This window comes from Halichoeres trimaculatus, unplaced genomic scaffold, assembly GCF_033239565.1.
Source record: "Halichoeres trimaculatus isolate MK-OKI-2021-1 unplaced genomic scaffold, fHalTri1.1 fHalTri1_scaffold_5, whole genome shotgun sequence".
Classification (NCBI taxonomy): Eukaryota; Metazoa; Chordata; class Actinopteri; order Labriformes; family Labridae; genus Halichoeres; species Halichoeres trimaculatus.
In genome coordinates this window covers 22,502,424-22,522,365 of record NW_027437183.1, presented here as the reverse complement: position 1 = coordinate 22,522,365, position 19,942 = coordinate 22,502,424, and the positions used below count along the sequence as shown (strand labels likewise).

Genomic DNA, 19,942 nt, shown 5'->3' with positions numbered 1-19,942 from the left:
CAGCTTTCTGTAAATCTTCTGATGAAATGTTGACAAAACAGCCAATTTTCTGTAATTTTGCTGTGGCTGTCTTTCAACGGCTTACTCACTCAGAACCCCTTCATTTCAAACAGCAGCACACTGCGACCCCTGACATGTATCTCATCCTGGACTCTTTTGGCCGCGCAGAAAGACAGTAACAGTTGTGCCTTTTAGGTCAGGTGGATGCCGTTTAAGGAGCCCGCTTCATAAAGGACTTCTTTGTCTCTCAAACAGGCTCTCTAGGGCCCCAGTAAAAGGATAAGAAATGTAGTTAATAGCTCAGGAGTGGCCTAATCATCAGCTGCCATTACTGCTCCAATATCAGCAGAGATGACAGACTTATCAATAACAAAGGCCCAGCTGAAGCCTCCACCGCTCTGTCATTTTGATCTTTGCTCCACTAATCAGAGCTTTCATTTGAGCTAAGCACCAGGCAGCACACCTCTCATTCTCTTCATGCTGTGCCAGATATCACTCATCTTTACAAGCCACTCTGTATTCCCCCAACCCCAGGCCACCATTTCCACAAATTGGCTTAATTTCTCAGGCAAATATATGACACATCTGAGAGCTCATTATCCTGACGATGCAAGTGATTATTGTACTTACTGCTAAAACTCTTTTAGCTTTTAGGATGGTCTTGCATGTCTTTGATTGGAGTCCAGCTGATTTTTAAATTGAAATGTAGATATGTCAAACCGACTAACATTAAAGTATATAAATATTCTATAAGTTTCTGCTGTGTTTGCTTTAATAGTGCACTTTCAAAGACAAGAAAAAACTTTGTTGCATGCTGTTTCTACTATGTCTAACATGAGCAGAGCACGAGAATTGATGTTTTAAAACTACTACACATATTTTAATAAAAGCCTGTCAATCATCTATGAAGATTAAAAAATAATCCATCTTTAAATCAGGGGGAAAAAGGTATCTCAAGATTATTACATATCCTTAAGAAGATGATGTATATGATTTTGAATAGTAATAAACATACTCTGTGTCAATATTTTTCTTGTTCATTCTTTCACAAAAAGCTCCTCCATCAGGAGGAAACCTGAGAAGGCCAAGGAGGTGCTCCCGCACCTGCACGATCTGGCCCTTTCATTTACAGTCCTGCTGAGGATCAGGCACTGACTGACTCAGACACCTGCTATTGGGAAATATGTTCTCCATCAGTGAGCTATAGACTATTTCTGGACAGGAGCACTGGGGGACCATTGTTCTCCGCCGCACTGACAGCCAAGGTATTCTGGGACTCTTGGCACACGTAGAAAACAATGTGGTATTCATGTTAAGCTTAAAATTTAGGCTACTTATTCAACATTACCAAAGAAACTGTGATTAGAGAGGTATTTGTGACTGTGGTACAACTGTTTCATAACTTTTAGTGTTGAGTTAAGCTGCGATCCTTAAAAATCACGGAAGAATCCAATGTGAGAATTTTTAAATAATTGTAACTTTCAGATCAATAAAAAAGAAGTATGATTAAATACTTGCAGAATGACACATTTCTTTTTCAGAGTAGAGGGAATATCTTTCATCTTTAAAATAACCTATGGTCTCAGGCTTAACATAAAACAGAGGAGCTCCTTATTCCCTCAGTTTGATACATGATATGAGCTCTTTAAACAAATCATCTGGTCTGTGCTCCTATACAGTCTTCTACAGGGGCACAGGGGTTTGGGGATTTTGCAATGTCATCTGGGATTAAAAAGGAGCAGCACATCAGAGCCCCAGGCCACACCACCTGGAGCCCCTATATGATCCCTGGCGCTACACCACTCAGACACCAGCCCCCATTAGCCCACTGCCAAATAATTCCTGGTCAACCAAATGACACTGAGCTAACAAAGGCCCATTTCAGAAAAGATTACAACTCCAACAGGAAACCCTTTGATTATGACTTTGTTTGAAATGTTATCAATACCATGATCATTCCTGCGGATCAACAAAACCATCTCTAATCACCATACCTTGGCTGCACCTCAGCGGTGCATCCATCTCAAGAAAAAGAAAAAAAATGGTCGAGAATAGAGGGGTGATTTGTTTAACAAGAAGCACGTGCAATGACAAAGCGATTCCTTTCTCCCTGCTGATCACCCACCTGCACACAGATTAGGTCAGAAATTCACCTGAGCTGCCAACCTGTCAGTTACACTCAATGAAAAGAACAGAAACAGACACAGTGTGCATTCATTCCTGGTAGATAACAGACAAGAGTGTACCTGTCTATCTTTTATCAGCCAAAAAACTGACACCCTGTAAATATTTTAACCACTCAAGCAAGACATAAAATTTCAAGTGTTTGCAAGCAATTTTATGATCTAAGAGTAAACAAACCTCCTTAGATGACAGCTTAACATTGGGAAGCTGTAGGTGTTTTTTAAGATCCAAGATTAATTTTGTACTTAATCAATGCTTTGTTTGTTTGTTTGTTTTGTTATTTGTTTTGGTTTCTTTCAGGCTTATTGGATTAATGAAAAAGTATGTAAAGCACTCAAAAATAATTTATGTAACAACTGAGATCAGACTTGCAGCACTTAGGAGGGCCTGATCATCGAATAATTTCCTCCAAAATCAGAATTGGCACATAAGAATCGTATTTTATTAAGCTAAGAATTTACCTTTTGAACATTTTAATTTATTAGGTTCAATTACTTTCTTTCTCCACAATGCCTATTTTTTAAGAGTTTTGAGTTGAACTCACAGGACAAATGTAGGGCTGCCAGTCCATCATTAATTTGGTCAATGGCGCCCCTTTGTGGTATCTTTGCACAACTGACTAAATCCATAAAACTTGATAATACAATTTAATAAATAAAAAGTTTAGATAAATAAATAAATATATAAAAAAAATATCTGGACATCTTAATTGAGATAACTCTCAAATGTAACTTTAAAGTACAAGAAAAACTTGTAAGTTGTTCCAGTAACAACTTGAGAGGCTTTTTAATTCAGCTTAATTTAAAGATGTCTTTGGGGGTGCACAAAGCAAACTACACATCTGACACAGCCAATTGCTGTTCAAAACCTAATATAAGGCTACACCCGACTATCACAGGTATTGCATTGAACAAAACAAGAAAAGGCATTGTTCTGTCATTTAAATGTTGGTTAATTTTCCAATATCTTAATTTCAAGACAAATACTTTTGTAAATTTGATTTTTTTATTTTATTTAAATTTTTTTGTATGTACTTTAAATTGTGGTAGTGGAGAGTTCGATGGTTGTTTGGAGAAACCTTCAAAAATGCATTAGTGGAATATTATCATTCCATCAGATAATCCTTAAGAATCCACGGTGTTATAATAAGTGGGTTATCTACAACAACTGAGAGCTATAAAAATACAAATAACACTTTTCAATCTTAAAGGAGTGATATGAAGTTTAGGCAAATGAAACTGATCCATGACCTGTATGAAGTCTCTAAATTAGTACGAGTAAAGCCACGTTGTCAGGAGCAAACAATCCGGAGACGACAGCAGGATACTTAACATTTACGTTTGCGCATGTATCTTTATGTCCTCCATTATGTCGTATTATAAGAACATGATGTCTCTGTACACAACTGACATGAGCAAGGGAGGGGCTGCTGCAAAACACACTGATAGAATGAATGCAAAGAGCCAAAAGAACACTTCCTGTTGATGCAAAATTGCAGCAGCAACTGTCTGACACATCTGGACTGGAGAGGGGGGGAGGCCTGGCTGTAGTGTTAGCGAACGACTGAGGGGAATGGACAGCACCCAATGTTAATTTGCAAAGAGGTAAGTTCGGTGAAATCTGTGTTTGTGATGATCCTGTGATAAGTGTGCGCCCGTATTTAGGGCGCGTCGTTGATCTGGCGTTAAAAGTAATGGTGGAATCTGCCGACTGTACGCTAACGGCTAGATGCTAACTAGCACTAGCCACTACACAGACGATATCAGGTTGATGTTAGCCAGGCTAGTGCTAACTGTGAGCATTTGAGCTAGCATTGAGGCAACTTCATATGTCAGTCGACATAGTTTGAACTCGCGCTCGACGCTCTAACTTAACCGCAGTGACACCCAATGCTGACAAGCGTGTGTGTTGTCAAATAAAGGGTGACCATAACGTGAAACTATCCACCCTAGGTGGAAGCAGACGGTCAGCGGGAAAGTAACTCCTATTTCCCCGAAAAATCTACCGACTGTACTGTAGCTAACACAGCAAGCTAGCTAGCCAGTGCTCGTCTGCTGCAGAGCAGTTGGGTGTTTCGGCCCTGTCAGTCGATGCTTTATTGTCTCCAACGTTAGTCTGTCTCAAAGTGACTGTACATATGGGACATGGAGGATACGATTAACTCCCAGACTGGTGTACGTGACGGCTGGCCAAAGCTAACAATGGCATTACCAGTAGCTAGTCCTTCACATTGGTAGCTAAGAAACTACTGACAGGATGGGTAGGAATAAAGTTTGGTACACAGCGCGGTAACTCCCCAACATATCAACACGGTGTGCATGTATGGCGGTATCAACAGTACATGCTAACGTCCAATGACACATATACATACGCGTAACTTTTAATAAGGCATAGTGTCTCGAGTGTCAGCTGCCGCACTTAACTATTGTGAATTAAACACCATATTGCCCGTTTATATTTAATATTTTTGAAAACTGAACCTGAGTATAACCCCGCGGCATCTGTAAAATGAAAGGAACTAGCAATGCCCTTAGTTACGACTGCTGTAGCTGTAAAATAATGATATACCAAAGAGGTACAAAGTGCAGGCACAAAGGGATATGTCAAGTTATTCTGTACAGCTGGGTTCACCTGAGTCACCTAGGGATGTTTACTTATATTTCTGTGACACAGATTTATTCACAATGTTCCAATATCCAGTGTGAGACCAATAATGTGCCCTGTTTCTACACAATAGCACCAGAGACTTGTCTAAATGGTAGAACTACAGGGCATGTCAGAACAGAGTAGAGCCAAAACCAATTACGACTTTTGCATGAGCAGGCATTATGACTTTGCACCCAGTCGACCCCATTTCTTATTGCCCGTTTCTGTTTGGGATAAGCAGTAAAATTGAATTGGTTTTAACTGCCAGCTGGAATTAGTGATTGTGCAGTGCAAGGCATAGCGATGCCTGCCACATAAAGTAATGTCTGAGTTTAGCGAGGTCTGTCGTGAAAATCTGGAAATTAATTAAATAAATAGTGTTTATATTTTTTTTCATCAAAAACAGGCACCAGACCCTTCTTATGTTAAGCATGACCCTCCATGATGAGTTTCACAGACCAACTGGTTGACTGTGGTATAAATTATTTGTTACACCACAAATGAAATCGTCATTTACTGTTGTTCTTTCATGCACATCAGTTACGAATAGCAGCTGCCTGGGTTGAATTCTTTAACATCTGACCATTAGGTAGGAATAAAATCCAGTTTTGAGGACATTTTGTCAGATAACAGCCAAAACAATGGAATAGGATCTGGTTGTCTTGGGGTGAATGGACAGTGTGTCCTTGATGATCTCGGCTGGTCATTAATAGTTCTGTTTTTGCCGTATGTGAGATGAGCTGAATTAATCAACTTCTCAACTAGCTGCCTCCCCTGAGTCTGTCAGTCCTTGCTAGCAGTGAGTATAGATGTTTGAACGAGAAGGGCTTTTTCTCTGCATTGAAATTCTGAATCATACCCCTACGGTTCCTTTGTGCAGTCTTTCTTAGCCTTAAGCAACTTCAGGAAGGAGTGAGTGTGTGATCATACCCATGTCCTTTGCTGCACAGTACAATGCTGGGTAATTGTATTATTTTGATGGTTTATTTTAAAAATTGAATAAAGTTTGAGACTGGTCACTTGAAATAGTTAAAAAATGACAAGAAGGGCTCAAATGTTTTTAATCTGCCGCTGCTGTTCATCTGATAATCACATGAGTTGGCTGAAATGAAAGATGAGCATTTTCTTGTTTCCAGTTATCGGCTACAAGAACACACCCAAAGGCTAAAGATACAGTATTTTAGCCCTTCACAGTGAGCTCCCACTAAACCCCAACAGTTTCCACAAACCATATTCCAAAACCGACCGTAGTCCTCACACAATGGCTTCGACTGTAGAGCATATTTTTTGGTTTTCATTTATGTATGAAATTGCTCTCCCACCCTGTGTATGTTAAGCAATTCTGCTCTGGGTCTGCTCTGCCCCACAAGCTGTTTTTCTCAGTTGGTGAAATGCTGCTGATGTTGAAGAAAACATTCAGTGCTTGCCTGCTGACTTTGAATTTTCCTCCTAATGTTTTTTTTCCTCTGATCAACATGGTAAAGACTTTCAGGCTTCAGGTGATGTCTTACTGTCAGAGTTATGCTGACCCTATGGTCAGCAAGAATATCTCTATATTCTAAGTATCCTTTAAAATGACTTACACGAAGCAGCTGTGTCGTATGGGTTTATTGCCAGGCAATGTACATGAGCCACAGATGGAATTTTTTGAGCCGAGTTTAAACATTTTCAGTTTTTCCCACGTGAGCCGAGCATGTGACCCTCGCCCAGCATGAGCATCTCAGCTACCGAGCATGCATTCTTTGGCTTCGCTTCAACTTGGCCCCGTTTAGGAAGCATGGAGTTGGCAGCCATCGCTAATATGGTTTAGAGTATGAACATGTTGCATTTGAGTGCTGGTAATGGGCAAGTTGAAATAACGTACACCTTTTTGTGATTACGGCTGCTGTGTATTGCTACATCTTTCCTTCTTCTGTGCCAAGATGAGAGCATATGGTTTCTTGGACAGGTGTCTTGGCAAGCCTTGGCGACTGGAGAAAGTGTTTACGTTCCCAAAGTGCTGACAGGGACCCAAAGCACAGAACATCATGCTGAATTGATAGCAAGGGGGTTTGGAGTGAGGGGGAGAAGGGAGGAGGAGGGAGTGCAGTAGGGGAGATGGGAGAAGGGCAGATGGGGTAAGGGGGGGAGGAGAGTTAAGCTCAAGTTTGGACACACAGCCAGGTTTTGCAACATGGCTGCTTCCTTCACAAACACAGAATTACACAGAAGGTAGGTTAGTTTTACAGTTGCAGTCTCCTGTTATGTGCCACATGTGAATCCGCCAAGAATAAAATTTAATATCTGATTATTTTATCAACCAGTACAGCCAGTATACTACTGTCTAAGGGCAGTGCACTATTCGTTGTGGAACAGTGCTCTCCATGAGGGTAACTGATCTGTTATTTTTCCAAAATAAGTTTCAGCCAAGTCTTAAATGTTCTGGCTCTCCTGCTCTGAGACGTCTGAATGCAGGGAGAGGCAGTTGTCAGTTGAGCTCATTGGCACAAATTGTACCAATGAGAAAATCTTCTAGCATCAACAGCAATCAGACGGTTACAAAGATGTTTCTGTCGATGCCTATGCCGATGTGCATTTATTCATATACATGGAAGAAGCCTTTCAGACCCTCCAGACAGCTCGGTGCATGCTTGTTTCCCAAGCAGAACCAGATTTTCTTCTTTCTGTGCCAAACCCTGCATGTATACCTATATGGTTTCCCCTATATGGCTGTTACGCCTCACGACAGACACTGTGTGTGTGTGTGCTGGTACGTTGTGTTCAGTCTGTCACTATTGTTTCATTAATTCTTACGCTCTATGCTGATCCTGTTCTGCAGTGAGGGTTACAGATGAATAAATAACCGTATGAATGTGACTAACAAACTTAATGCTTGCATGGCATTGTCCTCATGTTGCAATTTCTGTAGGAGGATCTGATAACAGCTAAATGTTTCAAATGATACAAGACCACAAAACAATCCCGGACACTGTAAAAAAAAATCCTGTATGTATTCCAAATTAGTGGTGCGTATTTAAAGCATCATTTGGAAATGTGAACCAACAATTGCTTGAAATTGTCTTGATTACAAAATCAACACGGAATGAGTTTTTCTCTCTATCATATTCTCTATAGCAGTACAATGCAGAGCAGGCTCATATGCTGTTAGTAAACTCCAGGGAGACAGAGTCTTACACCCCGAGGTTCAAACAACTAAGGGTGTGGTCACACTGGCCATCAAAACTGTGCGAAACTGTGCTTTACTCAAACACGACCCCCCACCACCGTTTCCCCCTTGAAGAGTACTTTCAGCAGTCACACTACTCCAATATGAACCAGACTTAAGCAGGTATCACACTCACACATGGCCCACCTATGTCAATGTGAATCTGTTTACGAAGCATAGGCCTGTCACGATAACAAATTTTGCTAGACGATAATTTTCCAAAATATTATTGCCGATAAACAATATTATTGTCTTATGTATTATTGTCAATATTATTTTGATTTTTTTCTCATTTTTTTCATTGATGTAATTATGATAAATGGGATAATAAAGTGAGTACACCATATCAAAAGCAAGAACTTTAATTTCTTAATAGTATTTAACTGTAATTAAAAGGTCAGGATCTTTTAAATAAAATAAATTAAACAAAAAATATAATAAATTTAACAAACAAGAAAGAGAAAAAAATACAATGAAAGTGAAATGGACTCTTTTAGAAAAAAATACATGTCAATAAAAATAATTAATACTAATTAAAAACAATAAAACATAGACCCTGTCTCTGAAGAAAAAACAAAACTCCAAAAAAACAACAACAATAAAAAATATGGCCTAAATAAAAGGGGGTTTATACAGTTCCTGAATTGTTTGTAACATGTACTTTTTCCCAGTCAATCCGTACTGTCTGTCAAACATTTTTAACATTTCTGGCTTTCAACCGTATTGAAGGGCTGCATTTCTTGGGCAATGTAGCTGTCTTTGAGCGCCCACCATTTGGCGCTTTTATTTCTATTTACTTTGCTGACCAAAAGCCTCAGTAAGAGCGGATTGTCAAAGAGCAAGGCTCCGCTGCACCTCCCTCTTCTTCTTCGTCGCCACTATTTTCAAACAAATGCGATATATCAGCTCGTTGGTGTTCATGAGCTCACACTTTGTTCATTCTGATGAAAAACAAAATATATTCCCACACTGGGACTGTGGCAGGCGGCTTAAGAACTGTATCTTTCGGGCCATCACTCATATTAGCGTGCGTTTCCTCCTTACCCCTCAGGACCCTCGCTTCAGCTCTCTCCATGTGTACGTGCGAGCAGCCCAAGTACTAACGGCTGCGACCCAAAGATCGCATTTTTGACAGATGCTCACTCCGCTATGAATCCACTAAATCCGCTATAGAACCTATGCACCCTGATGTTAGGAAAGATAGATGTAGTGAGCCATCTTCTCATTCAGCCTCTTTGGTCGAAAGAGAGGAGGAATTTGGTAAATTGATTTATTGATTATCGTGACAGGCATAGCTGTAGGCGAACGTATAGCAAGACGCTGTTAGCATCGCAGAGCTAAAAGGGAGCCAGACATATCAGCCAATCATAAAATAGCTCTCCTGTATCCAGGTAAGATACGGTGGACCTGACTGCAGATGATGCAGGCTGCACACATGACAGGAGTGCATCATCACACGACTGCAGTGAGTTATCTCATAATTTGATTTTGTAGCGCACTGATTCATGAAATTTCATAAAGTTAAAAAGTAAAACGGTGAGAGCTTCGTGTCATTTTTACTCCACATCGACTATTACACAGTGAAACAAAGTCTGATCACACTGACATACAAACTGTGGTTATCAGCATCACATAAAAAAAAAAAAAAACTATCAATGTTAAGTTAGTTAAGTTGATAGTTCTAATTTTGAACAATAGAAATATTTGGGTTTAATTAAAATCAATGCTTCACATTTTTGGTTTGATAGAAAATGGTCAAATATTTGAGGTCAATAATAAAGTTTATGTAATCAGTAATTTTTAATTATAGTGTTGCATCATTACTTGATATAATAATCAAACATTACAGTATAACAGTAAAACCCATAAGGTAATTGTGGGGGCAAAAAAGCACCTTACCTGAATTTAACCAGTTTTAATTTTAAAACATAATAGATCATACAGATGGCTATAATCCCCTACAAACTGTCATACCCAAAGGTCGTTCCACATTTCAGTAATAAAACTATCATAATTGTTTTGTATTTCTTTCTTGCCTCAGGTAAAATGTTGCTGATTGTGTTCAGTGAGGACATAATATTGTCTTAAATAGATCGAAGGCTCCTGAATCGTATCGTATCGTATCGTATCGTATCGTATCGTATCGTATCGTATCGTGACAGACTTTGTGATATCAGCAAATATCATGTCATTATCCAAAGAATCGATACTGTATCGTATCCTCATGAAACTGGTGATTTACACCCCTAATAGAAACCCTGTTAAACATTTCCTTATTTGTAATAGTTTGTAAATTCTACTATTCGATATTGTTAATAAATGTTGCTAGCCGGAGAAGTTGCTCATTGGGCATGCACATGGAGTTCTACAGTTGTGCTGGTTTGATTACTTGTTATTGCCACCAACTGGCCCAGTATGCCTATGAAAAAGTTTTCATCCATTTATGCATTTTCATGTTGTAGATGTTTTTGAAAACCTAAAAACAATGTGAGTATGAAGCCTTTCTTTACTATAGCACGGCACCAACCTGGTCCCAGCAGGATGAGGGGTTTGTCTATAACATCCTGTCTTTTTGCCCATTTTTACTACTAACAATCTTGAGAAGACAGGATATGCCTGATCTTGGTATGATGTGGCTTATTGACCTGAGCCAGAATGGAAGGACCAGATGGTCTTTATCCAAACCAAAGATGGACAGGCAGTGAATCTTCTCTCACCTCCCAATTAACTGGGATGGGTGAGTCCTTGGGATTTGCAATTGGTTTGCCATAGATGTGTGAAAGACACCAAATGTCTAATCAAAGAGACTCACAATTCTTATCTTCCCAGACCCCGGGAGAGGTTGTAACGAAAAGAACTGCTCTGCTCACCCCCACCCCTTTGATCCTCTTCTATTCATCCATCCTCTTGCTTTCATGTTCTCTCCTTAATAAATTCTTCCATATAAAAGCTGTGCCTGCTTTTATCAAATACCAAAGTAACATTAGTTGAGGCTGTGTCGACTGTGTCATAATGATGCTATAGTCACACCATTTCGGGCGTTATATATTTGTGTGTTTAAGTGTCTGCCTTACTCTACTTGGTGAAACAGGTATGCAGCATGATTTCTCAGTTTATATTTGTTGTTCCTGTTTTGCTAATTTCTCCTCTTGCTTTTGGTCGTGCAGTTGTTCATCTGAGTGTGTTATGTTTGAGTTGGAGCTGAGAGATATTAAGCAGCAGTTAATCATGCTGCAGTTCTTGCAAGAAAAGAAAAGAAAAGAAAAGAGAGGAGACATCAGAGAACATAGAATGTATAGTGCCCTTGAATCAGTGAAGGGTGCTTTAGCTGAAATGTTGTAAGTGCAGGAAATTGTGATGCTGCTCCATGCTACACTGGGACTGCAGTACATCGTTTTGTTTAGTTGTTACATTTTCCAGGGCACCTGTCTGGCTTTGTGTGTAGACTTCCTGCTACGTACAAGGCCATATAAACCTGAACAACCAGTGTTACACTGTAGAGTAGATGCAGTAGAATAAACTAGACTTTGAGGGTCAATAACAAAGCAGTGTTGAATAACACAGATACAATTTCGTTGTACTGTGTTGCAAAGACAAATTAAGTTCTATTCTATTCTATTAATCCTCAGGTATAAGTTGAAACAATTTGTTTAGGTCTGTCTTGGTAAATGAATTGTTATTTTCAGCATTTGAATCATATAAAGAAAAAGATGGACGATGCTGCTTATTAACATCTCAAAGGTTATCTTAATAAACCCTTTTTGCTGCAAAGCATCAGTAAGGTCTTGTTCCAACTGAAACTGGTTCAACCAAAGTTTGTGCTGTTTTCTATTAAAACTATGTGGGACAATTCAAATTTTCATAACGTAATGTTTTTCTCTTTTCTCCTCACCTTAGGCCGCCGAAAAACTGGAGAAACATATCCAAGAAATGGACGACGGCAGCTACATCGAGTTCGATGTGCCGGAGTTCAGCAACACTGTCCTGACCCAGCTCAATGAGCTGCGGCTGCAAGGAAAGCTGTGTGACATCATCGTTCACATCCAGGGCCAGCCGTTTCGAGCCCACAAGGCTGTGCTGGCAGCGAGTTCACCATACTTTCGTGACCACACTGCCCTCAGCACCATGAGTGGCCTTTCCATCTCAGTCATCAAAAGCCCTGAGGTGTTTGAGCAGCTTCTGGCTTTCTGCTACACAGGTCATATGTCCCTGCAGCTCAAGGATATCATCAGTTTCCTCACTGCTGCAAGCTTCCTGCAGATGCAGACCATCATTGACAAGTGTACCCAGATCCTGGAGAGCATCCACTCCAAGATCAGTATACCAGTTACCGTCTGCAGCCCGGGTAAGGACGACTCGCAGGTCAGCCACAATGGTGTCAATGACAACAACCTCTTTGTGAACCCTACCCAGATCTCCCCCCCTTACTACTCCCGCCAGAGTCAGGCAGCACATGAAGCACGCTTCGAGCTGGCAGGAAAAGGACTGGGCAGGCGGCGCCAGCAGCAGGAAGAGGGCCAGTCAGACAGAGGCAGCAGTGATGGCGTTTCGGAGCATGATACCCCCATGGAGGGAGAAATTGAGCAAGTGGAACTTATTGGCAAAGATGGGCAGGTAACGGATGTGCACGTAAAGATAGAGAAGACGGATAGGCCTACCTACTCGGATAGTTCGTCAGCTGGTGATGATGGATACCACACTGAGCTGGTGGATGGAGAACAGGTAGTTGCTGTTAGTGTGGGTTCTTACGGTCCCGTCATCCAGTCTGCTACCTATTCCTACTCAGGGCTGACCTCCCCGTGCTTTGTCAACCTTAGCAGCTCCAGTCCTTCCCGCTCCATCCTCAGTGGCTATAGAGGTGGGCGAGCCAGGGCAAAGCGCCCCCTGGCCATCCCAGCATCAGTGCTGAGCCATATCAAACCAGTCTCTGAAGACGGCGAGTCAGCAGCGGGAGCTCCAGGGTTGGAGAATGATGTGCGAGAGCGAAGCCTGCGGAGCCAGTGGTATCCTTATAATGAGAGACTCATTTGCATCTACTGTGGAAAGACCTTCAATCAGAAGGGGAGCCTGGATCGCCACATGCGTCTGCACATGGGAATCACCCCGTTTGTTTGCAAGTTCTGTGGCAAAAAGTACACGAGGAAAGACCAGCTGGAGTACCACATCCGTGGCCACACGGACAACAAGCCTTTCCATTGTCAGATCTGTGGCAAATGCTTCCCGTTTCAGGGCACCCTTAACCAGCACCTGAGGAAGAAGCACATGAGAGCATCAGATGGTAGTAACAACATGGACTCTCCGGAGAGGACGGAGGGAAGCTCAGGTCAGAAGGACCAAGAGGATACATCTGAGGGGATGGCCTTTGAGGCTCAATATGCAGAAGAGGCACCAGCCAATGATCTGGAGGAGAGTTCAAAATGCAGTCCAGAGGAAGCGCAAGCATCAAGATGTGATTTTTAGGTCCTGCTTCAGGTTTAGGAAGCTTTAAGAAATGTTTATTTTAACTCAACTTAAAGGACTTTTTTCTTTTTGAATCAGCTCCCTCCACTATAGATATTTCTTCAAGGGTTTCTGTCGATTTGTGAAAGTTAGATGTTGAATGCAGAGAGAAAATGGGTGCTTTATAGAAATTTGATTCTTTCGAGCAAAGGGAGTAACAACTTACTATTTTTAAGGAGGTCCTAATAATCAAGACCCCCTGCTTGATTTCTCTTTTTATCTCTTCATGTTTTTTAAAACATATTTACAGAGTTATATAGGCATGTTGCAATAATTGATAATGTGAAAGCTCTGGTAAGATGCTCGTCATATCACCTTTTTACCTGACCTGTTTTTGCACATGTGGCCACAGGAGGTCACTTACTCACAAGGAATGATTTTTCTGCCAGTGCAAAGCTTCGTGTGACATATCCGTTCAATACCTCATGATGCAACTACATACTCATAACAGACAGTATTTTATCTTCAATGAAACTCACCAGGTTCTACCTCATAGCCAAGAACCTACCAGGCACAGAAGTGTTCACCGTTTAAAATCCGTTTTAGGTTGTTTGTATAGTATCTTATTGCCAAACCATGTAAAGGTTATTCTCTCAACACAAAGCCTTGATACTTAGGGGAAATATTCCTTGCTGATTGTATGGATTAGGGACAAAGTCCTTGTCAAATGTTTCATGGTCAGCCAGGTTAAAATGTAGATTAAGAAGGTGCTATGTTAGGAGTGCATTAAATTTGCTCGCTTTCTTTATGTCTGTTTTTATGGAAAGGATAGAGTAAGAAAATACCCCTGGTCACTCACAAGATTCAGTTTTTCGTTGAAGAACGTTTTGTTCTGGAAAACACTTTCTATTTCTCTTCACTTCCGGAGATCTCAAGCTGTTGGCCAATGCGTGGTTTAGATGCTGTCATCCATGTGATGGGTGTATTTCGTCCATTCAGTGAAGTCATTTTTATTCCTCTGTGCTCTGATTGATTGTTTGTGTAAGTCATCTTTTCTGTCCTGCGGTAGGCTTTTAGGTTTGTGTAAAGTGTCTAACAGAGACAAGAGAACTCATTGAAAACTCAGCACAGCAAGGACAGCCTTAGATCTGTTCACACAAATCTTTTATGATACAAGTCCGAATAATATGCAAACAGAAAGAACAAAGGAATCTCAGCCATTCTGACATGGTTTTTCTTCCATCATTTGACAGAGGTTTTAGTTTGTTTCTTTTCTTTCAGTCTGTCCTGCCCTTTAATGAGAGGACACTGATCTGTGATCTTAGATCTCTGTGTCGTTCTGGGGTCAGATGCATTTGTGGAACGCGTTTTCCTTGTTTGTCAGTCCTACTTTAATGGTAGTGACAAGGACATGTTATAGCTGGATGAAGGCTAAGGTAGATATTGTTCATAGTAGCTGGCGATCCAAAGTATTGATGCACTTTGCAGAGCTAGTGGTTGGGATCTTGGGTGCTGACCTGATGAATAAAATGTGCTGATTTGTGTCTTAATTCTGGTGCAGCAGCACCAGTGTCAAGGTCTGACTTGCTTGAAAGAATTAATTTTTCCTCAGAGTAAAGATGATATGGACTTTGATGAAACTCTGCAGCCACATGAATACTATTGTCTACATGGCCTAAGTATGGCAATATCATTTTCTCTGTACTGTTTGAACCATGGGGATCAGGGGTGGGGGTTTTGTTAGTATATATATATATAGAGACTTGGTTTAATTTCCATTGTGATTTTCAAGAATCTGCATTCACGTTAAAAACATGAAAGCCAGATTCGTCTCATCTGGTTCATGCTGATTTTTCTGTCAATGATCTTAGTTTGATTATCTCACAGTTTTGATATGATTTTTTACTTTGTGTGCGGGAAAACATAATTTCTTGTTGCTTATTTCCAAGGCTACATCAAGACAGCAGTCTTTATATTCCACTGAATGTGCGGTCAACGTCTTCACTCTTTGACAGTTAAGATAGCTAACCAAACTTTAGCGGAGTTTTGCAAAGATCAGTATAGCTAGCTTTTTGTTATTTTTGTACGCAAGGATTTATCACTAAACTTCAGTTGCCACAACCACACAGTCTGTCGACCTCTTCAGTAACTTTTTAGATGAATGTTTACTATGTCATGTTCATTTCTGTCAGCCGATAGCCTGAAGTGCAGGTTTGACAGCTGATCTGACCTCAACAAAATCAGTGCGAGCTCATTTGGGTCTGACTATGATGAGAGAACGAGGAGGAAAGCATACCACCTTTTTTGCATGATTATTAGTAATGCTTTCTGAGTAATGGGTACAAACAGCTACTTCAATTTTGTGCCAAGAGTTCACACCAAAGACTCATGGGTGATTTTTAGCAGTAGATACTGACTGTATTGAATGCTCATCAAGAAGATTAGGTTCCTAATTAAATGTAGGACTATTTCATTGCTATTTCAAGGAATGTATGCTTCCCAGCTAGTAACAATCACTTGTATAACATTTGAATTGCTTCGAAGACATAAGCAGTAAAGTCATTAATAGAACCATATATTAAGCCATACAAAAGCTGACAATATAAAAGTTGTGCAATAGGTATTGTAATTGTTAAAAGCCAATGTAATCAAAAAAGAGAAACTTAACAAAAAGTGGCATCTTTGACTTAGTGCCTTGCCACAAGCTTTATATTTAGAATCTGGCACTTAGATTCCTGTGCCTCTTTCTTTTTTATTGGATTGAATATAAAGGTTTTAATTAAATATGGCCACAGGATTTGTTTTAAAAGTGATGCCAAGAATGATTAGAAACTAAATCATGTTGTTTGTGTCCATTTGTAGTTTTTCTAGCTCAAGTCCTGCCCCCTTTCGTGCTTCTTTACATTAGATTAGTTGCTCTGCTCCGAGGCAGACGATTGGTTTCAACTTTTAACCACTTTGTAGCAATTGATTACAATCAAATGAGGCAGACTTGTTCCCTGAAAGCCATTGCCCCGTGTTCAGAGACTATACTGTATCCCTCCTCTCCAACTACTGAGGACAATCTTAGCAATGTACTGTAGTTTTACGCATTTAAATGAGAGGAGGTGCATGAGAAACACAAACTCACAGCTTCTCTCTGTTCTCCCGGAGCATCAGAGGGAAGAGCTGAGTGGATTTTTAGCAGAAAAGAAACTTAAGTTTTGTGGAGAGGGGAAAAAAGCTTATCCTCATATACTGTAGCTTAATTGCACGTTGCTCAACCACAAAATTGTATAAAATTGCCAACAGGTCGTTTTCAACTTGAGTTTTCATGTACTTGTGTCATCAATTGTGCACTTACAACTTGTCATTGATAGTTGAATTAATTCCATCCAGGAACTTAAGTTTGTATCAGATGTTACCCTAAGGGACTCAGCTATAATGGCCTCCGTCACTTCTTTAGGGACCTTTTCCCCTTAAATGGTGCTTTTAGAGTAAACTGATTTTTTTAACATGAGTAAACAAGTCCATGTAATCATCATCATCATAGCTTAATGGAGGGGGAATTGTTTAAATGCTTTTTATGTACTATAGTTACATATGTGATAGTACACAATTACAGAACCAACTGAACTTGACACACATGTACACACACACACACACTCACTCACCTTGACTCTTTGTCTACTCTTAGTTCCACACCTCAGAGAGGAACAGGAGATGCATTGCGGGCCACAAGTAATCAAAAGGAAGTGTTTACAGGGAAGGCTGTCAGACTACTTTTTTGAAATTGCAGCTCGTCCTATTCTTTTTATAATAAACTCACTTTCAGGTAGTTTACAAACACTGATACAGGCTTAGAAAAATCTTAAGTCTTCCATAGCTTTTCTGTCAGTTTCTGTCCACTGTGTATTATAAAAAAGCAATAACCTTTTTAAAAGCGGTGTATTGGGATCATCAAGCCTATTGAAATATTGGCCTGTCGTACATCAAACAAACTGAATGTCAGGGAGCTATTGAATTGAAGTAAGACCAAGACAATTTGATATTGATTTTTTTTTTTCTTTTTTTTATATTTTTCTGAAACTTTGGACAGGTTGACTTCCTCTTCAGGAAGTTATACTCAAAAGAAGAAGAGTTGTTGCTAAGCTAATCAAAAAACCAGTGGTTTCAGTAAACTGCAACACAAGAACTGAGCATATGGTTCAGTCACCCAACTCAGTGGCACTGTTCAGAGCTGCACCTCCAGCTGTGTCAAAGAATGAAAGGGATTTTGGGCTGTTAAGCCACTGTTTGGGAGTGGGTAATCTGCCGTCATGTTCAGGTTCAGGGTTCTACTTGAGCTGCTCGGGCACAGAGACTGTCGTTGTAGTTGTTCAGGATCAGAAGGGGAAGTTTTCAGTCTTACTGTTGTTTCTTTTCCTTTTACAACTCACTGAACTCTGCACTATGACGTCTCGTGCTCATTTGTATTTGGTGACAAGGCAAAAAAACAAAGTTAGAACTCAGGGTCTATAGTGTTAAAAGTGGTCTCATTGGACATAAAACTTATGTCCATAGTATAATTGTGCACTTCTCTTCAGGTGGGGAAACAAGTCCTCAGTCAGTGGTTCCCAAACATTCTGCCTCAAGGTCTCAATGAGCCCATATTTTCCACAGAGCTGAAGCTCGAGGAGCACCAGAGAACCTGAACCCAAACCATGACAGCAGAAATGCCCAACTCCTGTTTTTGTCCACTCTACACACAACCTCACAACCCAACTGTGAACCTCAGAACTCTACTGTTTTGTACAACTATGAAGTAAATGAAGCTAGCTAGAGCTGATGTTGTATCTATTGCCATTTATGAATTTATTTTATAGCATGAAATGAAATATATTTATTCAAATTATATATTTTACTCATAATCATTCTGTGCTGCTTCATTTTGGTTCTTAAGCTTGTAAATTGCTTTTTTATTATATGAAAAAAAGTCAATAGAAAAATGCGTTTGTAAAATAAAGACGCTGATTTGGCTCTAACTTGTCTTTTGTGTCTCAAATTTTTCTGTTTTTGTTTTGATTATTTCCTTGTGTGTGTGTGTGTCTGTGTGTATATTTGAGTGTGTGCATGACTTCTCAGTGACCTGGATCAATGCATTCCAGCTGCCCTGTAGTTATGTTGTGTACAGTATTTTTCTACTTGCATACATTGAGTTCATGTTGATAACTTGGTGCTTGGCATGCATGGAATCCGTGCTTTGATGCTGTACATGATTACATGTGGAGGAAACTCTGATGTATGTACAGCTTTGACCCTGCAGAGGGAGCTAGGGAATAAAAAATACAGCTCAGGCAACAAGGCAACAGTTAAGAGTCTACTGAAAGTTTAGTCAAACAACAGTTAGCAAACCAGGTGTTTGAAGAGAGCTTTCCTAGTGTTGTCTTAACATTTAACATTCATATTTAACTTCTTTTTTTTTTAAATTAAGTTTCTTACTTGTGGAAAATAAGCCAGAGATAGAAAAGTAACAGTTGCAACATATTGCTGTATAAAGTTATATGAATTACATTACTTTTGAACAGCTGGTAGTAAAAGTAATTTATCACCAAACAGGCTTCTTTTCCCACTGGATGTCCAAAGAAATTCTTTGCCTAATCCTCTACAGCGTTGTTGCTTCTGTCTGTCCCTGCTGTGTTAAAAAATGCACCCGGAGAGAGGAATACGCTCATAAAGTGGCACAGCTGTACAACAGTCCCCCACAGAGTTATGAACCCCTGTATGTAGGTTTTACAGAAAGCAGGACCATGAGGCAGCCAAATGACCAATAAACCACGTAATTGGCCTGCTACACTATGTGCTTCATCTGCATTTCCTCTAAGTTCTTTACTTACATGCTGCATGAGGAAATTTGTCGCTGGCCAGTGTTGGAACCCCTCTACAGCATTTGTTAAATATATTTCAGCAAATGATTATCTCACTGAATAATGTATTACTTGGCAGCATCATGCATTGCTGAAAATTTGAATAAACTGAATGATTGCTTCAATGACAGCATTATAGGTCTGTGCAGACATGTGATACTAAAATAATAGTTTAAATTGTACTTTTCAGTGGAACGTGAGCATTAAAAAACCCCACAAGATACAAGGCCAGGAAACCGGGGTAGCTATGTTTCCACATGGGGTCTTAAAGTGCATTCTATGAGTATGATGTATTGTGACTCTGAAGCACAAACCTGTTTAGTATGAGTTGAGTAAATAATTGATAGGTATAGATTTTAACACATATGTTAATATCCACTGTTACTGTCAGGATTCACATCACTTTTGCTGTGGCTGGCTTGCAGCCAGAACATGACTGTATTCAACGTACTAGAAGAAAAATAGAAGTTGCCTTCAATTCCTCATGTTACATTCAGTCATGAAGCCTTAAATCCTGCCACTGCAGCCTTCTTATCCTCTTTCCTTTCCTTTCATTAGCCTCAAAGTCACCATGTGGTTGTTG

The 19,942-nt window shown here is 40.0% G+C and overlaps 1 protein-coding gene across 1 annotated transcript; it reads left to right on the top strand.

Moving 5' to 3' along the window:
• The first annotated feature begins 3,541 nt into the window (after nt 1-3,541).
• Nucleotides 3,542-18,344, top strand: zbtb34 (zinc finger and BTB domain containing 34). Its single transcript, XM_074670816.1, has 2 exons — nt 3,542-3,788; nt 11,933-18,344. Exons 1-2 carry the CDS (start codon nt 3,771-3,773, stop codon nt 13,493-13,495), a joined length of 1,581 nt encoding a protein of 526 aa, XP_074526917.1. The 5' UTR covers nt 3,542-3,770; the 3' UTR covers nt 13,496-18,344.
• Nucleotides 18,345-19,942: the final 1,598 nt, after the last annotated feature.